This window comes from Phaethon aethereus (assembly GCF_964289735.1).
Source record: "Phaethon aethereus genome assembly, chromosome: 1".
Classification (NCBI taxonomy): domain Eukaryota; kingdom Metazoa; phylum Chordata; class Aves; order Phaethontiformes; family Phaethontidae; genus Phaethon; species Phaethon aethereus.
In genome coordinates, this window is record NC_138575.1 from 222,289,385 (window position 1) to 222,314,947 (window position 25,563).

At 67.4% G+C, this 25,563-nt stretch overlaps 1 protein-coding gene across 1 annotated transcript in view; it reads right to left on the reverse strand.

The window, feature by feature from the left end:
- The window catches only part of PDE2A (phosphodiesterase 2A), a gene marked incomplete at its 3' end in the record, with an annotated part of 45,475 nt that extends 26,457 nt beyond the window's left edge, over positions 1–19,018 (reverse strand). The window contains exon 1 of the mRNA XM_082013906.1: positions 18,720–19,018. Within this exon, the coding sequence (XP_081870032.1) occupies positions 18,720–18,787 (68 nt within the window). The 5' untranslated portion in view covers positions 18,788–19,018. The remainder of the gene's footprint in view (positions 1–18,719) is intronic.
- Between the last annotated feature and the right edge of the window lie 6,545 nt (positions 19,019–25,563).

Genomic DNA, 25,563 nt, shown 5'->3' on the forward strand with positions numbered 1-25,563 from the left:
CCCGGGCGACAGCCGCTTTGCCCTCTGCTCCCGTCCCCGGCCGCGGCCGCTTCGGCTCCGGTCCTTCTCCTCCCACCAAGGCGAGGTTGGCCACACACCAGCCCTGCAGCCGCCGAGGGAAAACCCTTTGGAAAGGCTCCAGCCTCAGTTTCCCCCTCGCCGAGCGGGAATCGGCCGGATCCAGCCACATGCCCATGGGTTCGGGGAGCAGCACCCCTGTGCTGGTGCTGGTGCACCCCTGCGCTGGGTGGGGAAGGACCCCCCCATCCCCAAGCAGCTCCCGGGGATCAGGTCCCCACGGGGGGATCGGGGTGGGTGAGGGGCAGGGGTCTGGCCCCAGTGGGCGGTGGTGCATCCCCTCCGTCGTGCCCGTGAGGGCACAGCTCCCGCACCCTGCACGGCTCCCCTGGCACGGTGCCCTGCCTTAGCCCGGATCCAGCCCTGCCCGCCCCCGGGGCGGCGAGACCCCTCTGCTCCGCTCCCCGAGCCCCTCGGCAGCCAGGATGTGACCGCGGGCATTTTGGACTGGAAAACAGCAATTCCCATCACGAGGAGCCGCTCCAGCAGTGAGCTGTGTGGGTCCACACGCAACGGGTGGAAAAACACCCCGAAAGCAGAGACACCCCCACACACCTCACCTGGGCAGTGGGACGCTGAGCTGCTGGGGCGGCGCCGGGACCCCCGGGGCTGGGGGGGAAGGACCCGTGAGGGGCCAGGGGCTGCTCCCGGTGAGTCACCCTCCAGCTGGGCTATAATTAGAGATGGCAGCAAGGGGAGGCGCGGGGAGCTTCGTCAGCCGCTGGCCTTAATGAGGCAGCAGCAGGGCACCGGCGCGGCCAGGCGGGCCGCGTCTCGGCACCCCGTGGCAGGGTGGGGGGTGCAGGGGGGGCGAGGGCAGAGCCAGCCAGCGCCCAGCTTCAAACCTCGGGGGCTCCAGGGCTGGGGGCTCAAGCCTTGCACCCCGAGTCAGCTCCCACGGGGGAGGGTCTCGCCATGCCCGTCACCCTGACCGGGCCACCACGGGACCCACCAGGTCCCCACGATCAAGCCCTGGGGTCCCCAGGTCTGGGGACACCCCACTCTGCCCAGCCTGGTCGGGTCGCGCCGGCTCGGATGCGGGTCCTGGGCTCCGTGCACGAAGCAGATTCCCCCGTGGGGTGGGCAGCCAGCGATCACTCCCCGAAGAGCCGGGTGCTCGGTGGCAGCTCCCGGGGTCGCGGGATCTGTGCCGAGCCTGGCACGTCACCGTCACCAGAGCCACACGCGGAGCGGGTCACGGGCCCGGCGCAGCTGCCCGGAGGACAGAAAGCCATTGCTGAGCCCGCGCCAGGGCACGGCGTGGGGCTGCCCCCCCCCTCCCCTCTCCCCAGCTGCTCGCCCCACTGCCACGGGGCAGGGGGACGCGGGGCTGCGGGGACGCGGCTGCGTGCGGGCACTGCCACTTCGCCAGCCCGCGCGCAACACAGCTCGACTTCCCGGCGTGCTTGTTAACGACCCGGCGCAATTATGAACCGCTCCGGCTCGCTGGCTCGCGCAGCCCCCCGGGAACGGCGCCCCTGGGAGGGGAACGGCAGCCGGCCGGATGGGGGCCGTGCAGCCCCCCGGCACAGGGCTGGGGAGAGGCAGGCAAGCGCGTCTCCCAGCCCCGCGTCCTCCGTCACCACCCGGCCTGTGGGTTTCTTCCCCGTTTCCGACCCGGGGTCGATGGATTGGCGCTGCCCGTCCTGCCCCTCCCCAGGGACTCGGGGCGGCAGCCGGCCAGGCATCCCCAGGGGAGGGTGTTCGGTGGCATTGGCGGGAGCAAAGTTCACGCAGGCTAGTAAATATTAACCCTTACATCACACAAAAGACGCCGGGAGAAACCCCCTTTGGTGTTTAAGACCCACAGGCTCGGCTTTTCCCTCGGAGAGCGGGAGGTGGTGGCAGCAAATGGCAGCAAAGCACCAAAGCCGAGGGATTTTGGGGCGGGGGGTAAGAAGCAAGGCTGAGCCTTCGAAGCCCAACGTAGCCCCAAAAGACCAGCGGCACATTCCTCCCCATGCCCAAGCCCCTTTGCAGGTTGTATTTAGGAAGGGAAGCTGCAGAAACCTGCCCCCAGAGCAGCATCTTTGGGTATACTGGGTACACCGGGAACACTGGGAGCACTGGGCTGCTGGGTGCCGCCTTGCATGGGGAGCCGGGGCGGGAGCGGAGCGTGGCCCAGCGGTCACCAGCTGTGCCAGTGTTGCTGTAAATCACGTCAGATCAGTGAAGCTTCACTAAGCCGCGGCGGCAGAGCCGGGATGGATTGCAGGGCCGAATCCTGGCTCCGGCAGCAGCTCCGGGGAATCACGGCCAGGGCGAGGACCGTGACGCCTCACCGAGCACCCCCGCAGCACCCCGGACCCGCAGGAGCGGGGGACACGTGGCACGGCTGGGCACGGGGACACCGTGCACGTGGCCGTGGGCGGCGACAGGGAAGCAAGGCGGGATGCCGGGGGCTGCCGCCCTGAAAATGCCTCATCGCAGCCCGCGTTCCCGGGGGTGCGCGGCAGGCGACCGGCGAGCGGGGAAACTGAGGCTGCGGGGTGCCTGGCGCGGACCGCTCCCCGCCGCGGGGGCGACCCGGACCCCGCCGGCTCGAGCAGAGCTCTGGGGACGCGGCCGCTCATCGGGCTGCGGCACCTACAGAGTGAGGCGTTACTTCTGCGGCGCTGCCAGCCGGGGGTACTCCGCCAGCTCGAAATTCGGGCGGAAATAAACCCATCTGCTCCCCCGCTCGGCCGCGAACCCCCCGGCCGGGGCTCGCCGCGGCAGCCAAGCCTCGCCGCGCTCGGCGGGGCTGTCACCCGGCGCCGGACGCGGCCGCAGAGCGATATCCCGTTTGCAAGAGGAAGGCGGCGATGGTTTCTTCGCCGCCAAACCCGACCCGACGCCGCGGCCCTGGCTGGCGGCGGCCGGAACGGGAGGGTGGCGCCGCCCGGCCGGAGCAGGGGACGCCGCAGCGTCCCTCGCCGGGGCGATGCTCGGGGGCAGCCGCCGCCGAGCCCCGGGGACGCGGCTCGGGGCGCCGGGAGGCTCCGTGGGCCCGGCCGGTCGGTAGCACCGGCTGCCGCAGCCAAACCGCCCCGGAGCCGCCGGGAGAAGCCGCTAAAGGTGACGCTCTGCGCCGCGCGCGCCGGGGCGAGGAAGACCCACAGCGGGGCGGGGGGGAAGCGCGGGGCGAGGGGGGGGCAGCGCTGCTGGGGCAGAGGCCGCTGCGCGTGCCTGTGCGTGCGCAAGCGCGCGCACGGGCGTGGGCGGGCGTGCAAGGGGGCGTGCACGCGTGGGGGGGGGGGCGCGTTTGCGTGCGTACGTGTGCACGGGGGACGCACGGATGGGGCCGTGCGGGCGTGGGGGGCTTGTGCACACGGGGGGGCGTGCGGGGCGTGCGTGTGCGCGCGGGGAGGCGCGAGGACGGCGGGGCGCGCGGGCACCGGAGCCGTGCGTGTGTGGGTGTGCTGGTGCAGGCGTGGGGTGTGCGTGTGCTTTGGGGGGGGCACGTGCCCGCCGATGAGTGGGGGCTGCGTGCGCGGGGGGGGTGTATGTGTGCATCAGGTACGCGTGCGTGGGGCGTGCGAGTACAAGCACACCCACGCCCCCGCCTTTCCCTCTGCCCCGCCACGTCCCGTAGCCGACAGCCGGTCCCCGAGGCCGACCCAGGGCCAGCGTGGGCACGGGGACGCACCAAACGCCCCGCGGGCGGCGGGAGCCCCCCCGGCGCAGCAGCGGTAGCTGTGGGGGCTGCAGCCCGCTACTTGCCCCCCCACCTCTGCACCCTGCGCTCCTCAGAGGCTGCAGCCCACGCAGCCCGGCGTTTGCACCCTGCGCGGCCCCGGGGCAGCCCAGCCCCATCCTGACCCCCCGCGGCTGCCCGCCGTGGGGCACGCGCTCTGCCCTGGCCGGGGACCCCCCTTCCCTTTCCGGGGGCAGCCGCCTTACCCCGCGCGACACGACGGGGTCACCGACTCGCCTCGTCGCCATCCCGGCCGTCCCTGGGGCCGCTGCCACCGTGGCGGCCGCCCCAAGAGCCCACAGCGTCCCCGTCACCCCTGGGCGCGCGGCGAGCCCCGCAGACCCCCAGCGCCCAGGCAAAGGGACGCGGGCGCAGGAGCCGAGGCACGGCACGAAGCCGGGGCCGGGCAGGGACGCAGGTGTCCTGGCACCCGTCCCCTCGGCCGGGACAGTCCCCGGGAGACACCAGCTGCGTGTGGCGGCGCGCCCCGGGCGCGGGCGCGGACGGTTTTGCTGCTGTCGTTGCTGCTGTCGTTACTATCGCCGGATTTCGAGCTGGATAACGACGGGCACCGGCTGAGCAAGCGATGCCGGCGATGAGTAAATGGTGGAACCCGCGGAGGGTCTCTATGGAGACAGCTCGGAGCGTGCCGGGGGCCGCCAGCAGCCCCCACACCCCTTACCGCGGCCGGGAGCCAGGGCTAATTAGGGGGCGAGCGCGATGGCAGAGCCCCCTCTGCTCCCCGGCAGCCGCCGTCCCCTCCCACGGAGGCGGCGGGGCCCCGCGGGCCGGCTGGAAGGGGTTTCGATGGCCGTTCGCTCCGCTTCCAGCCCCCGGCCCCCGGCAGCAGCTTCCTCCCCTTCCTTGATGGCTTTTCCCACCTGGAGCCGGCTCGGCCGGTCCCCGGGCCACGGTGGCCACCGGCACCTCCAGCTTGGCTTACCGGGGCTTTTGTGCCCGGGGTGGCTCAGCCCTGCGGGCACACGCAGCCTGTCCCCAGTTGCAGCATGCAACTGGGGGGACAGCGTGTGCCCAGAGGCACTATATGTGCCCAGAGGGACTATACGTGCCCAGAGGGACTATATACGTGTCTAGAGGGACTGTATGTGTCCAGAGGGACTATATACGTGCCCAGAGGGACTATATACGTGTCTAGAGGGACTGTATGTGTCCAGAGGGACTATATATGTCCAGAGGGACTATATTTGTGCCCAGAGGGGCTATACGTGCCCAGAGGGACCATATATGTGTCCAGAGGGACTATATGTGCCCAGAGGGACTATATATGTGTCCAGAAGGACTATACGTGCCCAGGGGGACAGCCTGCATCTGGAGGAACATGCATCTGGGGGACGGCATGTATCTGGAAGGACACCACACACCTGGGGGCCGGCACGTGCCCGGAGGGCCGGCACGTGTCTCGAGGGCCAGCGGCTGCCCGAAGGCACAGCATGCGTCTGAGGGGACAGCACGCACTTTTGGGGACAGCAGGTGCCCGGAGAGAGGGCACGTGTTGGGAGGAGGGGCAGCAGGTGCCTGGGGGACATGTGCGTTCCGGGCACAGCAGCACCCGGGGGCACGGCAGCCCCCGGACGCGCAGCGCCCGGCACTGTGTGCAGCAGGGTGCAGGGCCACCCCCAGCCCCGCAGCGACTTACTCAGCCGCAGGCAACAGGCTTGAGCCTCCGGAGGGCGAAGCTTAGAGTCTGACCTGCCCCCAGCCCCCTCCCGTGCCTCAGTTTCCCCCAGAGAAAACAGCCCTGAACCCTGCGCCAAGCCCCCCGGGCTGCCCCACGCAGCGGGCACGGCACCGGGCGCGGACTGACCCGGCGCAGCCTCATCTCGCGCCTTCCTTTGGTTTTGCCTTGGGTTTTTCCTCCCCTTTTACCGCTGTAAATTTCTCCCCTGATAAGTGAAAAATAAATTCTAAGTGAAAAATAACGAAGCAGCCAAGCCAGGCGGGCAGTGTTTTTCCAGAAGTACTTACGCAAATCGTTAGCGCGTTAATGACTGCGCCACGCCGGCTGTAGCAGGTGGCCGAGCAGCAATAAGGAAGACCCCAGACCGGCCCAGGCATATGGAGGACGAGCATTTATTGCCGGATTAAATAAAAGAATAATAGGTGACATCCGTTAGCGATGGGCCGCGTCCGCCCAACCCGCTCCCCTCGCCCCGGCCCCTCGTTCCCAGGGCTGGCGGGGCCGCCGCGAGCCGCGGGAGCTCCGCGCCGGGACGCAGCGGCGGGGCCGGTTCCCAGCAGATCTGCGGCTCCCGAGAAACGTGGGGGGTCCCCGTCACCACGCCCGCACCCCAACCCCACGGGCTCCGCAGACCCGAAGGGCGGCACCCGGGATGCGCCGGGATGAGGGACTGTCCCCACGACCCCCCCCCACGGGGACGCTGCTGTGGGGGGCTCTCGCGCCCCTCCCTCTCGCGGGGTCCCGCTGGCGTCCCTGGGATTCTCCCCCTCCCGGGACGGGCTCACCGTGGGCACCCCTTGGCACCCCACGGCCGGGCGCCTGCTGCCACCCTCTCGCCTGGCACCTGCCTGCTCCAATTCCCCCTCGTTATCTCTCCTTCGTTAACGGCGCCTTCACTCGCCAATTTAACCTGGATTAAAACCGGCCCCGCTCGCTCGTTCTCCTCCAATTAATTTGATCATCGCTTCTATTTCCAAATTAATTCATCAGGCTCTTTGGCAGGAGGAAGACGGCAGCGCCCGGGCTCCGCGCTGCTCGGGATGGGATCGGGGTTAATTATCCTGGCGGGAATGACCGGGAGGGGACGCGGAGCAGGGGCTCGTCCCGGGATGGGGACCCGGGTCCGGGGCAAGCAGCATCCCCCGGAGCACCCACGCGCATCCCACCGGGGGGGGTGGTGTGGAATGGGGGCCCATTGCCTCCACGCTCCCTCGGGGAATACGTCACGGGGAACAACGCGCGGCACCGCCGGGGGTCACCCCAGCCCGCGGGGGGGCGAGGGGGGCCGGGCTGCGCCCCGCAAGGGTTAACGCCGGGTAGAGCACAGGGTGCTCGAGCTAAAAATACGCGGTGACTTTCTCTGTATTTGCTCTAATGAGTCATTCTCTTTAAGTAATTTTTGTGCTCGTTACATAATCACTTTCATTTTCAGCTAGAGAAAAATGGAAATTTTTTTTCCTTTTTTTTCTTTTTTTTTTTTTTTTTAATGAAAAGGGCATTTAGCAAACCCTGCGGGCGCGCGAGCATCGGCCATTTTCCCAACTCTTCCCGGCATTTTTCCGGCGAAGGGCCGGGATGCCGCCGCCGCCGCCGGCTCCTCGGCTCCTTTCCCGGCCTCCGGCAAACGCCTTTCAGGAGCCCGGCGGGTGAAGGGGGCGGCTGCGGGTGTGGGGGGCGCGGGGTGTCCGGGAGGGGGGCAGAGCGCCCTGGGGCTGGCTCGGTTGGGGACGGTGGCACCGAGGGGACGCCGGACATGCGGTGCCCAGCCCAGGCACGTCTCACCCGGCGGGGGCCAGCACCCCCAGCACGGCCCCGAGGGCCAAGCCTGGGCTCCAGCCGTGTCCCAGCAAGGCCAGCGCTGCGTCCCAGCAAGCCCAGTACGGTGGCCCAGCAAGCCCAGTGCTGTGTCCTAACAAGTCCGGTGCCGTACCCCAGAAATCCCACCACTACATCCCAGCAAGCCCAGCGCTGCGTCCCAGCCAGCCCAGTATGGTGCCCCAGAAATCCCAGTGCTACATCCCAGCAAGCCCAGTGCTGCATCCCAACAAGTCGACCCCAGCCACCCTGGGCACTGGGGGGCGAGCGGGGGGGTCCGGCTCAGGCCTCCGTGCGCCTGGGGGGGATCCCCCGCTCCCCTACCCCCGCCAGCCCCCGCTGCCGGCAGCTGCCTGCTCCCTGCCGCCGAGGCGAGGGGGGACAGTCTCGGGCTTGGAGCTGCAGACTAGGAATTAACTACGCCAAATGTTTTATTTGTGTAGAAACGCAATTATGCTAATTAAAGCATATCTGTAATTACAGCACTTAGTGGCCCGTAAGTGCACAAGCGACTTCGGAGGAGCTGGAAACCTGGGGGGCGGCTCGGCCCCGGAGCCGGCGACGTCCTCGGCAGGGCGAGAGCCGGTGTCCCCGCCGCAGGTGACAACGGCAACCGGGGCGCCCGCAGAGCCGGGCTGCGCCGGGGCTCGTCGCGGACGACGCTCGGGGCGCGCGGGGAGGGCGGGACACATGGGTACCCACGGCCGCGCCGCGGCCCTGCCTGCGCCGCGCACGAAGGCGAACGGCGGGCGATGCCGCCAGCGCCCGAGGGGAGAGGGAGCAGGGGGCAAATCCCCCCCTCGCCGCGAGAGGCTCCCCAGGGAGCGCCCGGGGGCAGGGTGGGCATCACCCCAGCCGCAAGGGGGGGGCGGGAGGGGGCATGGGGGGAGATGCCGAGGGACATCTTCCCTGGCCCCAACAGCGACAGAAAATTGCCTGTTCCCTGCGATCGCCGAGCCCGAAGGCGAAGGATTTCGCCGCGCGCATCCGAGGGATGGATTGCGGCGCGGGCACGGGGTGCCCCGTGGTTAAGCATCGCCGTGGCATCCGTGGGCAGGACGGGCAGGGATGGCTGCCGAGCTCCCGTGTTTAATTTGGAGCCGTCGTCAGCTCCGGGTAATTACAGGCCTGCATATTAATGGGCAGGTGCTGCAGGATGCTGCGCGGTGACGCGCCAGCTGGCAGGAGCGCCGGAGGGAAGGGGAACGGTGTCACCGACGCTTTGCCGGGTGCCATTTATTTGCTTAACAAACGCATCGAGCCCTAAAGTGCCCGCGATAAGTCCGCAGGAGGGCTGAGCTCTGTTTGCACGGCAAACGCGCTTCCCCGGGTGCTGCCTGGCCCTGGAGCGTTAGGTCCCGCACAGGCAGCTGCCTTCGCTGCCAGGCTGGACGAGCAGCTCCCCAGGGCTTCGAGGGGCCGCAGGAATGTAGCCCAGCCCCGGGGCTGGAAAGCCTGGCAGCCCCGCAAGCCTGCAAGTCCCCATCCCCGTCGCGTTGCACCCCAAGGCGCCAGGACCCAGCTCGCGGGAAGCAGGAGGGTAGCCCTGAGCCCCCCGGCTGTCCCCAAGGGGGGCCGCTGGGAATGCTGGGTGGCACCGGGAGCTTTGGATGGCAGCACCGGCACAGGCAGGAGAGGGAAGCGGCGGTGCCACCACCTTGGGGACCTCCGAGCGAGGCCACCGGCACCCCGAGGGAGCCGTGCCCGCGCCGCAGCCCCGGCACCAAAGCAGGCAGGAGCCGCGCCGGGTGCGGCGCGCGGCGGGGAGGAAACACGCGGTTACCCTGAATCTCCGGGGAACTGTCCTTGGGTAAACGCAGCGCCGCAGACGCTGCCAACTCATCTTCCCGTTAGTAGGTTTAGCTGATAACCGGGGGAAGAAGGAAAGGAGGCGGCGGCGCGGGCTTAGCGTGCCTGCCTTATCTTCCCAGCGCTGTTTGCTGGCTTTCTCCTTTCCCGGCTTTTTCCCTTCCCCAAGCCCCCTCCCCATCCTCATGCACGACCGGCCCCACTGCTCATCCCTGCCCAGCGCCCCACCGGGCTCAGCCCCACATTCAGGGTTCAGGGTCTCCTCCACCCGCCGCCATCGGCAGAATCCCACGGGAAGCGAGCAGGACCCCAGCATCCCGCTTCTGCTGCCCATGCCCCATCCCTCTCTGGGAACCGCAGCCCCCCCAGAGCAGGGAACCTCTCCCAGGCTGCCATGCGCCGGATTTCTCCGGCGGGAAGGGAAAGGACGTGGCTAAGAGAGGCCCATGCCTTTGGGGAGGGGGATAGCGGCGGGGATGCGGGCACCAGGGCGGCACGGGCATCAGCGGAGGGACGGGGCTGGCAGAGGGATGCAGGGGCACGTCAGCGCCCCGGCACCGGGGGTGTTGTACCACGGCCGCCGCAGCGCCCCGGGGCACGGCGGCGCGTCCTGCTCCTTCATCAAGTGGCAAAACGGTTTTTATGGCTGACCGAGCCTCCGGCGCAAGGAGCGGGCGCTTCCCCCGTCTCTCTCGGGGGTGCTGGGGGCCGCGGTGGCGAGGGAGAGACCCCTCCTTCTGTGGGGCACCGGCAGCTGCCCCCAGCCCCACGGCTGTCCCTCGCGGGGGGCACACGGCTCCTGACGCTGCTGGGAGGGCCGGGAAGGCGGGCAGCTCGGCCTGGGATGGGCACGCACGTGCCGCATCCTTCGGCGATGGCTCCCGGCGCTGCCGACGCCCCTCGGCACCGGCTCTCCAGCAATGAACTGCAACCAGCTTCGGCGCGGTGGCCAGATCCTGCTGTCGGTGCAACCAGCGCTGGCGCGGGTCAGGCTGTTAAGGCTGGACTGCACTTTCTAGGAATTAATGGCTTTTCAGCTCTCTCTGCCATGCCGTGCCCGGCCGGGCGCTTGCAGGAGGGCTGGCAGCCGGGTGCCCCCCGGCAAGGGTCCCCAGCCCCGTCCCCTTCCCTTCGGCGGGGTCCCCGCCGCAGGGTCTGGCTGGCTGCGGCGCAGGAGCAGCGGTGCCGGGATCCGGGCGAGCAGCACAGGGGAGGACGCAGCGGGGAGGGATGGAACGGGGTCCCGAGGGTGGCACCTCGGTCCCCGGGTCCTCTTGGTAGCAAGATTTGGGGGTGGTGGGGGGTAGGGGAGTGGGGGGCACGGCTGGGGTCCCCCCTGCCCACGCTGGTGTCCAGCACAGGCTGTCCCCACGCTCGGCTCGAACACGGGGCTCGCTCCCCGGCGCGCTCCCGGCTCCCGTGCGCAAGCGACGCACACGCGACGCACACGCGACGCACAAGCGCGCCTGACTTCGCACTTCTCGCGGGGCTGCGGGCTCGCCAGCCCACGGACCTGCTGTCCCATCTCCCTGCCAGCGCGGCGGCGGGGGGGTCCCCAGCAGTGCCACGGGCCCCTGCCAAGCCCCCACCTCCGCAGAGTCCCTCTGTCCTCACCACAACAGCCGCAGCCCACCCACGCGCCCCGGGAGCCGGCTCCCACGCTGTTCCTGGGGGGAAAGAGACTCCCTTTCCGTCCCCGCATCCCACGGGAGCAGTGCGGCGGGGACGGCCTGCTCCGGCTCCTTGGGGAGGGGGTGACGATCCCGGCTGGACCCGGGATGTGCCGGGGGCATTGCCCCGACACGGCTCCCAGGGTGCGGGAGGGCACGCGCGGAGCCGCTGGCACCGATGCCCCCTCCACCCGGCCCACGGCACGGCACGCGTCCTGCCGCGGCTCTCCCCAGGGGCCGCAGGCAGCTGGGCAGCCCCAGGGGGACCCCGTCCATCTGGTGGGTGCAGGATGGGAGCCGGGTGCCTGGCAGGGAGCCACGGCCGTCCCCGGGAGTGCCATTCGCCTGGAGACAGCCAGCACCCAACAGCCGCCCCCCTCCCCAACCTCTTCCCGAGCCCCCCCGGGGTGCAGCAAGCCCGGCTCCCACTGTGAGCATCCCCTTTTCCCGCAGCATGCTCCAGAGCGGGGGCTCACTTGGATCTGCGGCCGCCTCCGCTCCACAGCCTGGATTTGGCCAAGGGAAACCAGCACCCAAAGGGCACCCAAGGGTGCTCGTGCTTGTTTCGGGGGTTGCTCGACCCTCAGCAGCTGAGCTGGGGTCTCCTTTGGGGCGGGAGCTCGGTCATGCCCCTTGTGAGATCCCCGGCTCGTCTCTCCCGGCTTCCCTGTGATAGGCGGCCGCGCCGGGAAGTCCATCTGCACGACCGGACCGAGCCCAAAGGCGCCGTCCCGGGGGTACGGCAGGCGGCAGCGCCCACGCTGCGGGCGAGCGACACCGGGCTTGGAAAACAACCCCGTCATTAACACATGGCAGCGCGCCGCTGGAGCAGCCCAAGCCTCCGGCGGCGCAGAGCACTGGCGGGAAGCAGGGGAAATAAAAGAGCGAAAATTTAATTAACAAAGGTCACGACGCTCCGGGCTCACACTGCTGAGCTGCGGCGCTGGCTGAGCCTGCCCCGACCCCCTCCCTTCCGAGGGACCCCCGGGATGCCCCGTGGCCGAAGGCAGCGGCGGGGGGAGATGGGGAGAGGAGCCGGTGCACGTACGCAGCCGCGGGGCTCTGCCGGCGGCTGCGAGCGTGGGCTGGAGCAACCAGAAGCCTCTGCGAGTAAAGGCAGGATGGTGCCCGTCACCCCGGCGTCTGACACCGAGACGGCCTCGCAGCCGACCCCCGGGCTCGCCGCAGCTTCTCAGGCCTCGAAACTGAAACCTGCTTTACCCGCAGGCTGTCGCAAGTGTCCCCAGGGCGGCACCCTCGTTCCTGGCTCAGGCTTCAGCAAAACGCTCAAGTGGGGGGGGGTTGACCCACGAGCATTTGCTGACTCAGCATCAGTGCCGCTCCTGGTGAAGCAGGGACAGGTGAGAGACAAAGCCCCCCCCCCCCAGCACTAACTCTAACCCTAAACCGAAACCTAACCTGAGCGTTAAGCCTAGCTCCAACCCTAATCGTAACGCTAACCTTAGCCATAGTTCTAAGCCCAGCCCTAACCCTAACCTTAGTCCAAGTCCTAACCCTAAATTTAACCTTATCCTTAACCTTAACCCCAGTCCTAACCCTAACCCTAGCTCCAACCTTAGTCCTAACCCTAACCTTAGCCTGGCAGCGGCCGGAGGGAGGCCGAGCCCCCACGCCGTGCGCCGGAGCCGCAGCCCGAGCAGCCCCGCACCCCAATTTCCCACTCGGCAAAACCCCGAGGCGCTGCAGGACCGGGGGGTCCCCGTGTCGCGCGGCTCCCCCGGCACGACCACGCCGGGGACCAAAGAGCCTCCCAGCCCCGGCTGAGCCGCGGGTCCCAGCGCCGGCCGGGCAGAGATTTCTTGCCTGCTCCAAGCTCTTATGTCGAGGCTGCACGGCTTCCACCCGCTGTTCCCGGGCGGGACGGACGCTGCCGTCGGCCGGGCTGTGTCACTGCGAGCGAAAAAAAATGGGGAAAGGCCCCATTCTTTTGGAGAGGGTGGCAAAACACGGCGGCAGCCACCGCTCGTGTGCTTCCAGCTGGGCTCCAGCCGGGTATCGGCTCACGGACGGGGCTGCGGACGCACGCGGGCTGCGGGACCAGGGACACGGGGCAGCCCCGGCGCCGTCCCCCCGCAGAGAATAGAGCCCAGCCCGCAGAGCGCCGCGAAGCCGTACGGGCGTCCCGGCTCCCCCTCGAGCGGAGCAGAGGCTGCGGCTCGGGATGGCGCGTCGCTTCCCGGCGCCGAGCGGCGACATCCTCACCGGGCCGGTCGGTCCCGCCGCTTGGCAGGGCTTCGCGCCCTCGGAGCCGGGCCGGGTGCCATCCAGACCAGCGAGGGCTCTTGGCCCGGGCTCCCCGTATTCCCGGGGAGCAGCGAGTTCCGGCAGCCCTGCCCGCACCTTGCCCCCGCAGGCAGGAGCGCGAGGGCTCTGCGGCAGCGGGGTGAGGTCCGGGGCGCCCGGCGGGCGTGCGCGGCGGCTTTGCGCGCCGGGCAGAGGGGAGCGGCAGCGTCTCCGCCCCGTAGCGAGCAGACCTAGAACCGCAGGGGACGGGGACGGGTCCCCTTCCAGCCCCGCGGCGCAGGGGAGCGCGGCCGCGTTCGGCCAGCGACAGCTCAAAGGAAAGAAAGGAGGGGGAAAAGCCTCCGCCGGGCCCAGCCTTTCAGAGCTCATCATAAATCGCTCCTCGGTGTCTTCTGAGTCACCCAGCTGAAACGTGCGAGCTCAGAACGAGCCGGGAAGGGGCCGGGAAGCGGTTACAAGCCCGGGGAGGCTTTCTGGCTAAGTCATCACTTCTGTGGTGGGGCTGCACCGGCAGCTGCCGCCTGCTTTCCCTCCTCCGGCGCAACGGTCCTCGGCCGCATCCGGCGAGCGGAGGGCGTTGGGGATGCCGAAAGACGCCGCGAGGCCAGCCTCGCCGGCCGCGGCGCCCGGGCTGAGCCCCGAGCCCTCCCCCAGGCAAAAAATCAGGCTTTAATATTTTCTGCGGGAAACGCACCCGTCCGAAACCGCCTCCTTTTTCTATTTGGTTTCTTACAGCAAACGCAAACTGAGGAAGAGCCAGAAGGCTCGAACCCACCCAAAAGGCTCCCTGCCGGAGCTCAGGTCAACCCTTCCCCGCCGCCGCCTCGTGCCGGCATTGCAGGCAGGGCTCTGCCAGGCTGTGCCAGGGCGGGCAGGGCGCAGGGTTTGGGGACGGGAGCGGCACCGAGGGCTGCTGCTGCCGGATAACCAGCCCCAGGGACATTTCCGAGCCGGCACTCGGCGAGTCCCACAGGCTGCCGTGCTAGTCCACCCCTCGAGGACGCCGTGCCGGCGACAAGGTTTGGGGACACCCGGGGACCACCCCTGACCGGGAGCGGCTGCCGGAGACCCCCAACCCAGGCCCCAACCCCCTCCAAAACAGCAAATCTCGGGGTCGCCACCCATCGCTGCAAGGCAGGCGAGACCCCCACCCACCCTTGACAACCCGGCCAGGGGGGTCCGAGCTGCCAGGCTGCCCGTTGCCTGCGCTCCGCCGGCTCCCCGTCGCCTAAAACCCCGCTGCCGCGCGGACGGAGCCGCAGCAGCGGCAGACAAAGCATCGCCCGGCGCTCCCCATCCCCCTCGCTCCCCCCTCCAAGACAGGCCCATCCATTAACAGCTCAGCCCTTCGCGGGAGAAAGCTGGACAGGCAGAACGTCCGTCCCAGGCAGCCCCGGGCCCTGCCTGCGTTTCTGGCTGCAGCCCAGCGCAGCGCGCGGCGAGCCACGTGGGAGCCGGGAAGGAGACAAAAGCGAAAGCGGGGACCGGGGTCGGAGGAGAGCGGGAGGCAGGAGGGATTCCCAGAAAGGGCTGCTGCATCCACCGCGGCGCCGGGGAATCCTGCATCCCCCACGGAGGAGCTGCCGGAGAGCTGGCTGCCCGCCCCGGACGGATGCGCATCCTCCCAGAGCCGAGGGAGCCGCGCAGCTGCCACGGGGGTGCGGGGGGGCTCGGCTGGAGGCGACGGCCGGGGCACGCTCGGTGCAGCCCCTCGCCGGCAGAGCCACCGGGGCTGCCGCCCTGGTCCGCGGCCAGCGCCGCGGTGTGCCAGCCAGCCCAGTGGAGCGGAGGCCAGCCCGAGTGCCGGCACCTGCACCAGCATCTGGCCGGGAGTCGGCAAGCACCGGAGGTTAATTCCCCGACGCTTTAAAACCACCCACTGCTCCGAAGCTGAGGACACTCGGGGGGATGCCCCGGGGCGACGGAGGGGAAACTCCTGGCAGGGGTCCCCCCCACCCAGGGGACCTCCCCGGGCACGGAGATGTGCAGGGTGCCAGGAAGCTCGCAGCCAGGAGCTTCCCCTCCATCCTCCCTGCAAGGCACCTCCGGGCTCCGGGGCCGGGTGCCCACACGGGTGGGTGATGCTGAAGTGCCCCCGACACCCCCCTGCTGACGTGCGGCACCAGGCTGTGCGAGAGGCGGAGGCGTGAGCGGTCTGAGGCTTTGCAAAAGCCTGGAGAACATCACGCACAGCCACTTGCAGGGCTCGAGGACCCCAGCGATGGGGGACCAGGCTGCCCTGGCCCCGCTGAACCCCTCGGCCCCGGCAAGCGGGTGCCCAGCGGGGAGCGGAACCGCCCCGGCCGCGCCGGAAGGGGCGATGGAATCGGTATTTTCCACAGCACTTGAAACGTGCGACCCGGGGGCTGGCAATAACCACGAGGCAGAGGTTCGGGGCGGGCTCCGGTGGGCTCGGCAGCCAGCCCTCAGCTTTGCAGACGCTCAGAGACCCCCAAAAGGCAGCCGAAACGCTCTGCCAGGCAGCTTGTGCCCTCCGTGTCCCAGCTGGCGTTGCTCCCGCGGTACCTGCGGCGTTAACGCCAGCGGAGCGAGCCACAGAATGATAGAATGAGAGAACAGTTTGGCTTGGAAGGGACCTTTAAAGGTCACCTAGTCCAACCCTGGGATGCCACGTCTCTGCCCGCGCTGCCCTTCGGATTGTGCTCCGGGAGAGAAGCAGGGAGCAACGGTGAGGACGCACAAGGTGGGGAGGGACCGGGTTTTCCCTCTGATGTGCGCCCGGGCCACACCGGCAGCGGCAGGTGGGGACATCAGCAGCATCACGAACGTCACCTCGTGCCTCCAGCTCCTCCAGCTGCTCCCCTGGGCATCCCTCAGGCCGGGATCCCGGAGGAAGCGGCTCCCAGGTGGGTGCACCGGGAAGGTAAAATGGGGATGGTGCATTACATATTGCCCTTGCACGAGCCTTGATGGGGACACAGCGTCGGGGTCCTGGTGTTGACCTGGAATAACCGGCACAGACGCTAATGCTCCTGCAAAGACGCGTAAGGACCATCTCTGTCCCCTCGCGGGACACCGGGCCCTTCCCTCTGCCAGCGCCCACGGGCTCCCGGCCGCTCGGCCGGCCGTGCCGCGGGCAGGATGGAGCCACTCATCTCAGCTGCGGCCGCGGCCACGGTCCCTCCTCCATCACGCGCCTGGCGCCGAGCCCGTCACCGGACCAGCGCTGCGCACGGCGACGCTCGGCCAGTTCACACGTGCCCACCTCTGCTCCCGCCAGGCCGCTGCCAGGAGCGAACCAGGCAGCGGGGAGAGCTGGGCGACGAGCAGGCAGCCCTGCCTGCTCTCCGAAGGAAGCCCTGACCTCTCCCCAGCCTCCACCGCGCCGGGTCCTTCCCTGCAGGGATACTGGGAGCATCGTCTCCTCCTCCGTGTTTTCAAGCCGCAGAGCTCGGCTGCTTCTCCCCCAGCCCCGGCTGCTGTCGGATGCTGAGAGCAGCAGCTCCGGGCACCCCGGCATCCCACCCGCCGCTAACCGGGTCAGGAGCCGTCCGCCTGGGAACATGCTTCCCACCGGGGGAAAAAACCGGAGGAAATGGGTTAAAACGTGACCTGGAAAACGCAAAATGGCACTTGACTGGCTGCTGCCCGACGCTCCCCTGCGATATACTAGAGCTTATCAAGCGCGCACGCGGGGGGCCTGGCCCAGCGACGGACCCCGGCCCCACGCAGCATCCCCAGCCGGGCAGCAGAGCTCTGCCAGGGTGGGCAGCGGCACTGCCAAGATCTGCCGGCGGCACACAAACCGAGCCGGCATTAAACGACGCGGGGCTTGAGCGGAGGCAGGGAGCCGGCGGCATCACCCCGCAGCGCCGGCCTCACCGGGGACACCCGCTCCGGCCGAGCGCTGAAGGGGCAGCCGGCCGCAGGGGCAGGGGCATCATCTGAACGCTCCGGGGAAGCTTTTCCGCCCCTGTGTTCCCCGGGGTGTAGGGGAACAGGGACAAACATCTCCCGGGAAGGGCATGAGGTTATATCCCGGGTAAAAGGGGGAAGCAGCCTGGCTCAGCATCCCTGCCTCTCCGGCCCTGGGCGGCTCGAGGGGCGCAGCCAGTCGGGCTACACTAAGTTTCTATAGCATCCACCTTTGTTAAAAGCCATTGAACAGCAGCTGCAAGCCAGCAGAGGCATTCCAGCCGGAGGAAACATGGGGATAGCATGGCATTTCGAGACCTTTTCTGTGTTTTGCTCAAAGAAAAGGACATGGGCACACGTTCTGGCAGCAGCATGAAAGGATGTCTGCAGGGAACAAAGCACACGCAGCACCAGAGAGCGCGCCAGGAGCTGCCGCCCGCAGAGGAGAGAGGACCCAGCACCCACGGCAGCGCAGGGGGATCAGCAGCTCTTGGTGCCCCCGGAAGGTGGCCCTAAGCCCCACACCACGTGTGGGCAGGAGAGGCGTCGGAGGCTATTTTGCGTAGAGAGGCGCAAACGCCTCATCTGAAGGTCACCTCGCGAAGGTGCGAAAACCTGGTGATGCCGGGAGGGAAACATGTGGGGCAGGAGCGGGTGGCAGCTTCCCTTGTGCCCCGATGGGCCTGCAGTCGCCCAAAGCGCCCGCGCCAGGAGACCTGGGGCTGCTCCTGGGCACATCCCTGCACTGCGAGGTGGCCCCTGGGCGCGGTGGTCCCGGCGCAGGCTGCCGAGCCAAGCGGTTCGGCCGGTGCCTGAGCACGTGGAGCTGGCACCGCCAGACAAAGGAATCCAAGCACCGAGCCGCCTTCCTCCTCATCCCCCTGGACCTGCATCCTTTCCCCGCCGGATCAGCTCACCCCTCTGGCAATGTTGGGGTCTGATCCCAGCAATCGCCAGGGGGGCAAGGGATTGGGAGCACCCAGGATCTCTCGGTACCCGGGAGGCAGAGCACCCACGTACTGCAGATCGCCTGTGCACAGCCTGCTACCCGGCAGCTGCGGAGCCTCGTGAGTGCTACGCGTGCGCGCGCAGAGCCGGGGGTCTCTGCCATCCCTAGCCGAGCCCGTGGGCGATGGCAATTCAGGCACCGCATGCTTCCCGTTAGCCAGCTCAGCCCACGTGGGCTCTCTGGAGCATCACCCTTCACCGCGTCCAGGGAGCACTGTCATCCCTCAGCAAGGTCACCCCACGCTGGCACGCAAAGCCCCTCGTGCCTTCGCCACAGAACGAGATCCCCGTGACCCCCAGAGCTCCCTCCCCACCTTGCTGCATGCAAACAGGCGCAAGCGACACCGGGACCCCCAGACCTGTTGCGTGGGTGGATGGGTGCGGGGTGGCTTCTCTTGCCCTACGTGGAACCACCGAAACCATGATTCAGAGGCCTGACCTGCATTTCACAAAGTCACCCGCGCCCCCCCAGCCGGGCCAGGAGCCTTTGGCCCCCGTGGGAAACCGCCACGGGGCCAGGGCGGCTGGGGAAGTGGGGAGATGCGGTTCACACCAGCCCTCCGGCACAGAGCCCTTCAGCCAGCAGCCAGCGGTAACCTGCCCCGGGCTAACACAGGTGGCTAGTGGGGAATCGGGGGGTCGCAGCCGCTTGTCATCCGCCCCGCCACCCCCTCCCCGCCAGCTGTCAGGCAGGAGGAACTTTTCTCTGTCGCCCCTTTCCCCGATATCTCCCCGACTCCTTCACCCGGTATCACCCCCGGAGCATCCCTCCCGCCCGGCGCGGTGGTCCCCCCCGGTGCCCGGTGCCGGCCCCGGGACTCACAGGTCAGACGCGGCCGCCTGGTACGGCTGGCTCCGGCAGAGGATGGAGTGTCCGCAGCCCTGCCCCATGGCTCCGCATGCTTCGGCAGCCCTGCCAGGCGGGCGGCGGGGGCTCGGCGAGGGCTGCCGGTGGGCTGCGGGCAGCGAGACGCCGCCGCTGCGCCCGGTTCTCGGTGCTGGCTGGCAAGGAAGCCTCCCGCCGAGCTCGGCGAGGGTGTCTCCAGTCCGCTGCTGTCACCGAGCCCGATGCAGCGCGCCGAGGCGGGCGGGAGGGCGGGCGGAGGGCGGAGGGGGTGGGGGGGCGCCGCTGATTGACGGCGCCGCTGCGGCTCCGCGGGGCTGGGCGGGGGCAGAGCCGCTCCCGCGGAGGGGCCGAAGGGGTCCGCACCTGCCGCCCGCCGCCGCCCGCCGCGGGCCGCGCCCGGCCTCGCCCGCCGCGCCGCGCCGCGCCGAGGGGCCGCCGCCTTTGTCTGGCGAGGCACTGGCTGGCCCTGCCCGCCCCGCGCTGCCCGCGGCGGCAGCAGCCGCCCCGCCGGCGCCCGCGACCCGGACAACAAGCCCCCTCTGCCCCGGCTTCTGCCCCGGGGGCATAGGGTAGCGCAGGGCAGTGCTGGGCAACACTGGTCCCGCAAGCAGGTCCCTGCCCCCGGGATACTGGGCAGCACTGGTTCCGCAGGCAGGTCCCTGCCCTACGGGAATTGGGCAGCACTGGTCCCACAGGGCAGGTCCCTGCCCCAGGGGTACTGGGCAGCACTGGTCTCACATGGAAAACTGGGGAAAGTTTTGCCTGCTCTTACACTGGCCCTTGGCATCTCTTAGCCACTGGCAGTGCGAGGTGACAGACCTGACAGTGCCAGACCTGGGGTTGCTCTCCCGTCACAGCTGATCTGCCACAGCCGAAGCCCCAGTGCCTTGGCGCCATGCTCGCGGGAGGGACCCTGGGGAAGGGCATCCATCCCCCCCTGCATCAGGGTCAGAGCAGGCTTTGCCCGCTACGAAACCCCACATCTCCTGGCACAAGGGGCGGGGATGAAGGGAGATGAAGGGAGATGAAGAGAGATGAAGAGAGAGCAAGAGCAGCCTGGACTTTTGAAGGTATTTAAGCATTTCAGCTCCTTCCAGCACAAGCACTAGAGACATCAGGTGATGCTAACAGGAGCCAGGTCCTGAGCAAAGGGCAGGAGGAGATCATCCCGCAGGCAAAGGTGAGGAGCAGAACTCCTTGCCGCAGGATGCTAAAAGTTCATGTGGCCTAAGGGGCAGCATTTTCCCATACGCAGCGATACAGCAGCCGTCAAGTAGCTCGGGACATCCATCGGCACCAGCTGGAAAACTGGGGAAAGCTTCACGGCTCAGGCCGGCCCTCGGCATCCCTTAGCCGCTGGCGGTGCGGGGCGACGGACCTTTGGTGGTGGGTGCAGCCACCCTGGTGTTAGTCCCCCCACCCCAGGTGAAACCAGGAGCACCTCTGGGCTCCGCACCCCCGCCGCGGGTACCCACGCCCTGCGCACGCTCGCCGTGCGCTGCGTGCTGCGCAGCCGCACCGACCCACGCCCCCAAATGGGGAGCTCGCCGTCCTGTACGGAGATTTTGCACCAAAAGGAGCTATTTTTGGTTGCTCTTCACAAGCCTTGCGGATCTCCATCCCTCCAGGGTCACTTTTTGTGGGGAGAGCGGAGGAACGTGCTTTAAAAGCAACGTGGATACGCTGCTACCCCCCCGCCCCTTCGTGAGCCGGCCGGGGCTTCAAGAGCAGCAAGAGACAGTCAGAGAGAGCCCTCAAACCACGTCGGTTCCCGTCGAATTCACAAGGATTGATATCCCCATGGTCTGAAACAGGCAGTCTGCTGCATCAGTTAGACGAGATCCACCGCCTGCGCTGTCCGGAGCTGCGATGGCGTGGCCAAATGTTATCCCCAGAGCTGCTGGGAGAGCCAGGGCTAATTCGGTGTTATTTTTAAGGACCATCACTTTAATCTAATCCCTATTTCCATCCTGAACCGCAGGTTTAGTGACGTTTTCATCCTCTAGCTGAGCTCACCTGGGATTTTGGAGCACGTCCCACGCTCCTTTAGGGGGGACCTACTGTGGGACACCGTGGGGTGCCCGGGGGACTGGGAACCATCCCAGTGCTCACCCACCTTCTCCCGGCAAGGCAGCTGGTGCCAGCCTAAGGGTGGGCAAAGCCTCGGAAGGCTCAAACCTTCAACCCGGCGATTTTATTTGCCGCTCTCGCTCTTCTTGTTGTTGTTCCCCATGTTATTATTTGATTTCCTCCCGGCAGCCTGGACCTCGGGGGGAAGGAGCTGCGTGGCGGCTCTCGTTTCGGCCCGGGCAGGTCGAGCGGGCTGTCGCTGCACGGTGGCACTTAGCGTCGGCATTAACGCGGCCGGACTGCAGCGACTTTCAACCTTTCTCAATTTCTGGGCTCCGGCGGAGGTGCGGACCGCGCAGGAGGGCTGGCACTGCCTTGCTTTCCGCTTTTGCTTCTCGCAGGCTTTCTAGACCTCAGGCTGACCTCAGGTCCACGAGGCAGGGGACGTGCCCGGAGACCCACGCGGATGCCGCGGGGCTGAACCGGTCCCTACGCCCTGCAGCGGCGGCGATGGGCGCGGGGAGCGAGACGGGTGCCGCGTACGGGCCGTGCAGCACCCACCCAGCCTGCTAATCCCCGTGGCATGGAGCCTTTCCACATCATCTGGGCATGACGGCATCTACGGGGAGTCCCCTCCTTCCCGGAAAAGCCGCTTCCCGCGGCTGTTTATCCCGGCCCCTCGCATTCCCAAGAGGCGTTGTTGTCTGGCGACGGTCCCCAGCCAGAAGCAGCTGAGGAGGTCAGAGCAGATCTGGGTGCAAGGCACCAGAAGGAGCCATCCAGCCCCCGACGCGAGGCAGGGACCACCACGTCTGCATCTTCCCGGCTCTCTGAAGCCCTCCATGCGGCCGGCGTCACGCCCGGCTCTCTCTCCTGTCCCAGCATTCTTCCCGGTATTTAAAAGACGTGGTTTTCTCTGCTCCGTGATGCTCGGCGCTATTTTCTCCTCAAGAGAAAGCTCAGCCCCGTATCCAAGCAGCTTCTGAGAGTCCTTGTGCAAGCGGCGGCGCGGGTGCTCGGGCTCTCTCCCTAGGAAACACGGTTCCTCCTTTCAGCCTGCACAGCCCCGGAGCTTTCACAAATGCCGAGAAATTTAAATAGCCCGACGGAACGCTTCCACTGCTTCTGAAAATTTTGATTCATCTCCTTAAAAATGCTCCGGTTTGGGTCGGGTTTTTTTTCAGATAAATCCCCGTTCACATCTGCTTGGAAGCACCCAGGAGGGCTGGACTGGTGTCTTGAGGACCCGGGGGATGTCTGGCTTGGTTTCATGAGCGGCCAAGGGCTCCAGGAGCCCGTCCGGGGCAAGGGACATCGCAGAGATGTCAGGAGGATGTGACCTTTGGAGGGATGCGATGAGCACAGGCGGCTGGTTCAGGGATGCCGAAGGCAGAGGATCCCGAAGCGCTGAGCTTTGGCTTCCGTGCCGCATCCTGAGGAGGATTCTCAGTGGGTTTCTCCACCAGCCTCAAGCAAAGAGGTCGCTGCCTCTGCGGCAGCTCCCCATCATCGTGATGGAGACATCTCACCAGCTCTGGCATCGCCTCTGCACCCTTCGGAGCTTCTCTTCCTCCGGGTCCTGCGCTGCATAGGCAGACACTTGTCCACCAAAGCAGCCGGTCCCTACCCCCCACTCCCTTCGGGTGGTATTGATCCATCACCCCGCGCCTCCCCGAGAAGCTGCCGTTTGGGGAAGGCAAAGATTTCCCCAGCAAGTTCGCCACCGCCCCCGGGCTTCTGCCCTCCCGGAGCAAACGCGAAGCGCCACGGGCGAAAGGAGCGCAGGCGCTGGGTGGGCATCAGCACTGGGTGGGCATCGCCGCTGGGTGGGAATCACTGGGTGGGCATCACCGGGTGGGCATCGCCGCTGGGTGGGCATCGCCGGGTGGCCCCTGCGGCACGTGGGGAGCCGGGGGGCTGTGCCGGGGCGAGGCGGTGCAGGTGCTGGCTGCGGTGGCCCGGCATTGCTGCAGGGCAGGGACTTCAGGTCTCTGGTCCATCCTCCTGCTCAAAGGTGGGGACAGGCCGGGGCTTCCTCTGATCCATCTCCAAGGATGGAGACAGCATGACCTCTTTGGGCCACCTCTTCTGCTGCTCAGGGGTGGAAAGGCTTCTCCATATTCCTAGCGCGAATGTCAGTGCTTGCTGCGGACGCCCACCAGAGCCGTCCGTGGGTTGCTCACAGCCCACAGCCCACATTAGGACCTTGCCATCAGGAACGCAGCACCCTCACAGAATCACAAAGGTTGGAAAAGACCTTCAAGATCATCAAGTCCAACCATTAATCCAGCACCACCATGTCCCCTACAACATGTCCCCAAGTGCCACATCCACACGTTTTTTGAACACCCCCAGAGATGGTGACTCCACCACCTCCCTGGGCAGCCTGTGCCAATGCCTGACCACTCTCTTGGTGAAGAAATTTTCCCTAATATCCAATCTAAAGCTCCCCTGGCGCGACTTGAGGCCATTTCCTCTCGTCCTGTCACTGGTTACTTGGGAGAAGAGACCGACACCCACCTCACCACAACCCCCTTTCAGGTAGTTGTAGAGAGCGATGAGGGCTCCCCTCAGCCTCCTCCAGACTGAACACCCCCAGTTCCCTCAGCCGCTCCTCATCAGACTTGTGCTCCAGACCCCTCACCAGCTGCGTTGCCCTTCTCTGGACACGCTCCAGCACCTCAACGTCCTTCTTGTAGTGAGGGGCCCAAAACTGAACACAGGATTCAAGGTGTGGCCTCACCAGTGCCGAGTCCAGGGGCACGATCCCTGCCCTGCTCCTTCTGGCCACACTAGTGCTGATACAGGCCAGGACGCTGTTGGCCTTCTTGGCCACCTGGGCACACTGCTGGCTCATGTTCAGCCGGCTGTCAACCAGCACCCCCAGGTCCCTTTCTGCCGGGCAGCTCTCCAGCCGCTCCTGCCCAAGCCTGGAGCGTTGCATGGGGTTATTGTGACCCCAGTGCAGGACCCTCCAAGCCCTCCAACACCCGACCAGCTCCAAGGCCACCTCTGGCTCCTCCGCACGCTGTCCTGCGCCCACCGAGTTCGTACCCCCGGGAGCTGGTGCTGAGCCTGGCTGCCGGAGCCCCGTGGGGTGCGCACCCCCCGGCTCAACGCGGACGTTCGAGCTCAGCCGCGGCACAGGAGCGAAGCCCCGGTGATGAGATCCACCCAGCAACCTTATCCGAAGGGTGCACCCGAGGAGGGAGAGGGTCCCGGGAGGGTCCGACACGGCATTTCCTACAAATGCCTCTTGTTTCTCTGTGGGATGCTCCGTTAGACGCAGCAAAGAGCCTTCTAACGGCGTTCGCGGCGATCCTCGCTGCTGGCGCTGGCGCGGGCTGCGTGTCTTCGTTCATTGTCAGGGAGATGAGGCGCTGCCGGCGTTTCGAAGGCGGCGTTGTGGTTTCATGCCCTCGTACCAACGCTTGTGGCGTGAATAGGAAGCAAGCCTTGCTTGCACCTTCTTCACTCTACAGGACTGAATTTTCTGAGCTCTGAATGGCCGTGCCTTGTCCTCGAGCGCTCGTTGTGCAGGGCACCAACTCCACCGCTAATGGAGATGTACTCGCTGATACGGAGCAACTTGCTCTGCGGATACTTCCCCCACAAAAGGGCTCAGGGCCGCGAGCTTCCAGAGCGCGGTTTGCTCTCTCGCCGCGCGCGCAAGCGGTCCTTCCTCCGGAGACACCCCGGCAGCTCAGCCCCGTCGCGGGGCGGCCCCGGGGCCGAGCCACGCTCTGCCTCCCTGCCTGCAGGGCTTCCTTACGGCTGTCTCGCAGGCACCCCTCTGCATGCCCCCGCCGCCCCGTGCACCCCGAACAAATGCCATGGCCGGCTGGGGCGAGACAGGGCTAGACGCTGGGTGCCGCCGGCGGCATCAGGGCAGCCGCTGCTGTGGGGTGCCGGGGGTACCAGGGGTGCTGGGGTCGAGGGACAGTCCCACGGGCAACCAAGCATCGGGCTTGGGAGCTCTGTGGGGTCAGTTCGCAGCCCCGGCTTTTGCTCCTGCGCCGAAACGCGTCCCCGCTGCGCCTGGGGAGAAGCCAGGGCCAGGCGCCGGCTGCGGCGCGCCTGCCCCGGAGCCCCCAGCCCCCCGAGCCCCCGCCGCCCCGGCGCCTGCCTTTCGACGGCCTGAGCCCCCGGCCTGGGCACGCGGGAGGAATCAGGGGCGGCCCTGGTGCTTTTGCACGACGGGATGGATGCGGCCCCCCGGGACGGGGCCGCTGTCGTCCGTGTTCCCGATGAAGGAAGCACCGGCCCTGTGGCCCCTGTAGAAATGTCTGTGGGAAAGTTCAATCCAGCGAGCTGGGGGTTTTTGTTTTCCCCTCTCTGATTTTTCCCCCGTTTTCCCCAGCACGCTCGAAAACCCGAGGAGTCTTTTGGGGAGGGAAGAAAATGGCAAAACGGAAGAAAAGCTTTTCCATTTTCACTGACATTTATCCTGGGAACAGAAAAAGAACAGAAAACAACACCCAGAGGAACCCGGAGCCTTGTTTTTATCGCAAGGTCGGTACAAGCTGTTCTCAAAAAAAAAAAAAAAAAAAAAGGAAAAAAGTCCTCAATGATGGGGAAAATGATTTCCCACGTCTGCAGGTACAACAGCTCCGCCGTGGCGTGGGCAGAGTGGCGAGAAGCCCCCCCCCCGGTATTTAGGGGCAGGGATGGGGGTCCCAGGGAGCCTTTCAGGCCTCTGCTGAAAGCAGCCGGGAACAAGGGGCACAGGGGGGTTCTGGGGGGGTCTCGG